Source organism: Cynoglossus semilaevis, chromosome 7 (assembly GCF_000523025.1).
Source record: "Cynoglossus semilaevis isolate Cse_v1.0 chromosome 7, Cse_v1.0, whole genome shotgun sequence".
Classification (NCBI taxonomy): Eukaryota; Metazoa; Chordata; class Actinopteri; order Pleuronectiformes; family Cynoglossidae; genus Cynoglossus; species Cynoglossus semilaevis.
Genome location: NC_024313.1, coordinates 1,872,490 through 1,877,616, shown reverse-complemented (window position 1 = coordinate 1,877,616; position 5,127 = coordinate 1,872,490). Strand labels below are relative to the sequence as shown.

Below are 5,127 nucleotides of genomic sequence, written 5' to 3'. Positions count from 1 at the left end.
AATACAGTAACTGCAGGAAAGCTTTTACATTGAGCCACATTTAGCATTGAGCAGACAGCCTCCAGTGTCTGCTCCCACTCCTGATGTCATACTCCTACACACCCACAGTGTTACTAATGACTGTCTTCAGGTGCAAGTAGTGCAAAAAAAAAAAAAAAAAAATCACAAAACTCACCGAGTCACAGGAAGACAAGGCATGAAACTCACAAGGCATGGACATCACAGCATCGGCACAAAACAATGATCACACAAAGACAGAGTGAGGGAGAGGGAGAGAGAAAGAGATACCAGTGAATGACAGAGACACAGGTGTGTGTGATCACACTGATTAACTCCACCTACAGGAGGGAAGGGAGACAGACAGACCTCACGAGCAGAGCCTTTAGAATATCAGTTAAAAAAAACAACCCAGGAAAAAAAAAAAAAAATCTTTGACTTTATTTGTTTTGTTGATTGTGCCACTGATTATAAGGTTGAAATGTTTGAGAAGGACTTTTAAGTATTTCTCGCTGTTGACATAAGCTTGTAATTGGTGCGAATTACAGCGTTCTAGTCGTCGCCCCTGTCTGTCACTCGCTGTCACCTAAAGTGTAGGCTGACATGTTCCTATTCTTTCAGTGTCAGCGCACTTCAGTGTCAAAAAAAAAAAAAAAGTTCACTACCAATTTGTAAAAACCCATACCTGGAAAAGAGAAGGTGAGACAGGTGTGACAAACTCTTTATGTTTATATGAGTACAAACCACCTCTGCATGGTCATGGAGTATAAAAAGTACAAAGTAGTAACGATAGTATACATAGATAGGTAGATAGATATTAGGCCTGAACTATGTGAGAAATACTGTGCTGACATTGGCTGCGTGGGAGATGCAATGAAGGAGGCCTGTTTTTCTCCCGGGCTGAGCAGGTTAATGAGTGTTCCTGCAGGCCTCCTCCCTGCTTCGTGTGAAAAGCGAGGGCTTGGAATTTTTCAGCCTAAAAGTTTGTACAAAAGCCCCCGTTGCCTAGCTGCGGGTGAGAAGACTCAGTGTGACAGCAAGGCCTGCTTTTGTGCGTGTGGCACTCTGACCGCACCGGATCTTCTTAAGAATACACAAGAGTGAACTGGGGAGGGGGGGGACGACATTTGCTTCTAACTTTGTTTATTTGCAGCTTTTATGAAAGAGAGTCATTTCTCCACCAAAGACATTTTTCACTTTGTGCAGCCCCAACGTTTTAATCTTTCACACAATAACGGTTCACCTCTCCTCTTCACTCGAGATTAGTCATTGTTGTCAATAGTTTGAAGGCTAGAGGTAGATTTTTTTTTTTTTTATAGATGCAACAAAAACAACATACAATAACAAGTGTTACATTTCAGTTAACAGCGGAATGCAAAAAGGTCTCATGTTTGCACCTGCATCCTCCAGGAAGACTTCCTTCTGGTAGGAAGGAAATGACACAAAGTACTCGTACTGTCTGGATTATCAATTTAAAATAAAATAAAACATTTTAACAAACGGGTTGCAACTAGCATGAGCTCCAGTGACAAGTCTGTTGATGACAGGGTCTTCCCCCCCACTGATATTATCACAGCAGGTCGATTTAAGCCAGGTTCTTTTAGTGTCTCTGTGCAATGAGAATGTGACGACGAATCACATCACTATCAAAGAAGCAGTAGCTAATTTTCGTAATGTCATTTTCTGGTTTTCACTCTGGGACCATTCCATATTTTCACCATTCTTTTGAAGCCCTTTTTGAACTTTTTTGAAAAAAAAAAAAGTCAGGCTGGTTAAACTCCAACAAAGCCTGTGGCAAAAAGGGGCTCAAAGACATCTTGCTTGTAAAACCTCACAAAGGTATGAGGGGCGTGGTCCACCGAACGACATTACAAATTCTGAACAGAGACCCCCGTGAACAGAACGAATGGAGTGGACACTCAGTGTAGAGTGTGTCCTTAGACCCTGAGGTGGTTGCATACCTTTACAAGTGTAGGCCAGAAAAATGGTCCTCAAAACCCAGAGGGGAGGCTGTGGTGGACATTAGATGTTGTACCTTTTGCTAGTCCCAGATTTAAAAAAGCTGAATCCATTAACTTTGGCATAAAAGGCATTAGATGTTGTGCCTTTTGCTAGTCCCAGATTTAAAAAGGTTGAATCCATTAACTTTGGCATAAAAGGCAGGTTAGGCTGCAGACGTATTTGGAGAGCCCGTGACCAAAATGCAAACAGAAAGGACAGGTGAATAAACTAGTATTGCTGAAGTTACTGTACGGTTACTGTTAAGCTTCAAAGAAAAAGGGGTTCAAACACCAGTGTCTGTCTGGATTCTGCTACTGTATCTCAGCAGTGTTAATCCCTCGTATTGATGTCATCGACTTTGTGACGTCTACTTTGCCGTCTGATAGACTGTCATCACAGCTTAGGCTTCGGGAATGCGATCGGACATGCCCGTTCCTCTGCAGGGTAGAGCTGTGTAATCAGTGCTGAGCTGAAATCCTTGTTTTCACCGTCGCTCACATCCTTGTGTTTGCCTCAGGTTATCGGGTTGTACATACGACCTTGTCATGTTTCTGAGGTAATGAGCTGGTACGGCGAGTTAATTCTGTTTACCACTTCTGTGTTGATAGACCGCTAAAAATGAATCATCTGTGGCCAGACCACAGGTCCAGACCAATTTCCTCAGTGCCTCGGAGGCCAGCACAGAAGGGAAATAACAAAAGGGAAAAATGCAGTCAGTCAGTGCCTCGGACTTAATATTTGAAAATCCTGGCTGTCACTTTATCAACAACTTATTTTCAAATTAACAGAACATTGAGCAGGAACGTTGCAAAGCAACAGAGGCCTCGTAGGAGCAACAAAATAGAGGAGATTTTCTAGAACTTTTCTCATTTGAAATGCTTTAGTGGTGATTTTATTAGTACATAGCGGTTGTTAACGCTTGCTTGTTTGCTAACAGCAAACTAAACATACAAACCGGTAGCACTCGGTGTTTTCCATTAATTAAATGGGAAAATATCCAAGGCAGAAAGCAGAGTGCAGTACCATGTTTTTAAACACTCATTCACCATATCATTTATAGGGGGCACTGTTTTACACGTGAAACGCTTTCGCAAAGAGAGAGCTGCGGAGACGACAGTTTGTTTTTTTTTTACAGTAATTTGTGAAGAAAGTGAGGAAGTCGCCTTTCCTTACGTCTCCGCTGAAGAAAACACCAGTGCATTTGACTATTGAAAAACGAAATGAAAGTAGTGATGAAACAGTATTTTGGTAATTAAACAACAAATATTGCAGATGTATATGTTATACATTATTTGTAATTAAGTACATAGTATAAGTCATTTTTTTTATAACGTATAAGTTATATGTGCATTTCACAAATAGGCTCAGGCTAACACCTGGGTGATGGATTTTTAATTATAGTGTGTCTCCAGGTGGGGGCAGCTTCCCGTGTTAGTCAGTGTCTGTCCCTGTGTGAGAACAAATCCACAGAAATGTGTCAGAAAATAAATCAAACCGAAGCATGTCTGTGCTCTTTGTGGTGGCTCTGGATGTGTTCTTCCTTTTTTTTTTTCCCTCTCCATTGCGCCCAGAGGGCTTTACATTAAACTCGACAATTACTTTAAGGAAACATCTAATATTTGGTACAACCAATAATAACTTGTACTCAAACGTTACTAATAAATTGTAGTTTAATGTAAAGTCGGTCGAGGTTACAGTGACCCTCAAGCTGCATTTTGCTGTTAATTTATTAATTCTGGTTAACTGTAAACAGAGTTTCATTAATTCTGGTTAACTGTAAACAGAGTCCATAAGATTTGTTTTTTTTAATTTTTCTCAATGTTTGTTCTTCTCTTACCTTACAGCTGATAGGATGAACATGGGTAATCCCTACCAGAATTTGTGGCAGCAGGCAGATTAACACCACTGGCTGCGTCTCCGGCTCCTGTTCGCGACCTTTATCAACAGCAAACTTCACCATGAGTTAGAGGCAATTACTCCAAAGGAACGTCACCACAGCTTCCGCACCTACCATCTGACTACGGCAGCATCACTTGCCTTGCTTCATGAGCCAGCAGGATGCAGCTGAGGTTCTCGCACTCTCCGAGCGCCTCCTCATAGCTTCGCACAAGGGACACGCTGACAATGTGGTGCAGCTCATTAACAAAGGTGCAAAAGTAGCCGTGACCAAGGTGAGTGCACGGTGACGGTAATCATTTCTACACCTCGGCCGCGGTACTGTTATTAGTAGGTCCATGAAAAGCTACTGTATCTCTAGAGATATGATTATACTGGGGATGAAATCAGCCAATCAAATGGCTGCATTTAGAGACGCAGAGAAACTTGACTGCAAGTGAGTGAGACTTCAGATTGCTTCTACTGTAAAAAAATACTTCTTGCTTCTTGTTATTATTATTACTGTTTTGTGAAAAGCCCTAAAGCTAACGCTTCCTTATTTCATTGTTTTTGTCTGTTGTCACATTAGTGAGCCCTATTTTATGGGCCCAGGTTTTTTTTTTGTGGATCATGTGCTTTGCATTTTTCTTTTTCTGGCAGTGCAAATCAGGTGCTTGAGAAAATCAACACTTGGCAACATATTGTCAGAGCCACCGCGCGGTTTACACGGCTTACTGTTTTATTGCGTGATGATCTTTCATCCAGCTCCATTCTGGCAACATGGTTGTTATGATAGGATAATCTAGGATAAAGGAGAAAGAAAACTGAATGAAACGCAGGTGTTTTCAAGTTAGAAGGGAGTGTGCTAAATGGAAATCGAGACAGAAAAAACGTAAACAGAAGGAAGTCATTGCATGGCATAAAATTACAGGTCTAAAAAAGAAAGACGAGATGTTTCTTTTGCTCTAAATCGGAGCTCAAAACGATTTATTTGTATAACTCTTGAAGGAGATATACGGGCTGGTTGTCCAAGGTTACTGTTATCTGTCCGTAGGAAAAACATTTATTTATAAGCACGGAATGATTGCCATGGTTAGAATTCTGGCTATGATCTGTTAGAACCAATCAGAAGCCTGGCTGCATTTTGGACAAGTTGGCTGCTCACAATATGATTACAAATGCTGTGTAACATCAATATCGTTGAGCTGTGTTGTCTCTAGGCATCTTGAATCTTCTTGTAAATCCTGCTGTAAT

General features: G+C 41.2%; 1 protein-coding gene across 2 annotated transcripts in view; it reads left to right on the top strand.

Annotated features, from left to right (window-relative positions):
- The window catches only part of ankrd6b (ankyrin repeat domain 6b), a 26,238-nt gene that overhangs the window by 3,459 nt on the left and 17,652 nt on the right, over positions 1–5,127 (top strand). For both annotated transcript variants that reach the window (XM_008312716.3, XM_017033847.2), the window contains exon 2: positions 3,843–4,169. In XM_008312716.3, the coding sequence (XP_008310938.1) occupies positions 4,044–4,169 (126 nt within the window). In that variant the 5' untranslated portion in view covers positions 3,843–4,043. The remainder of the gene's footprint in view (positions 1–3,842; positions 4,170–5,127) is intronic.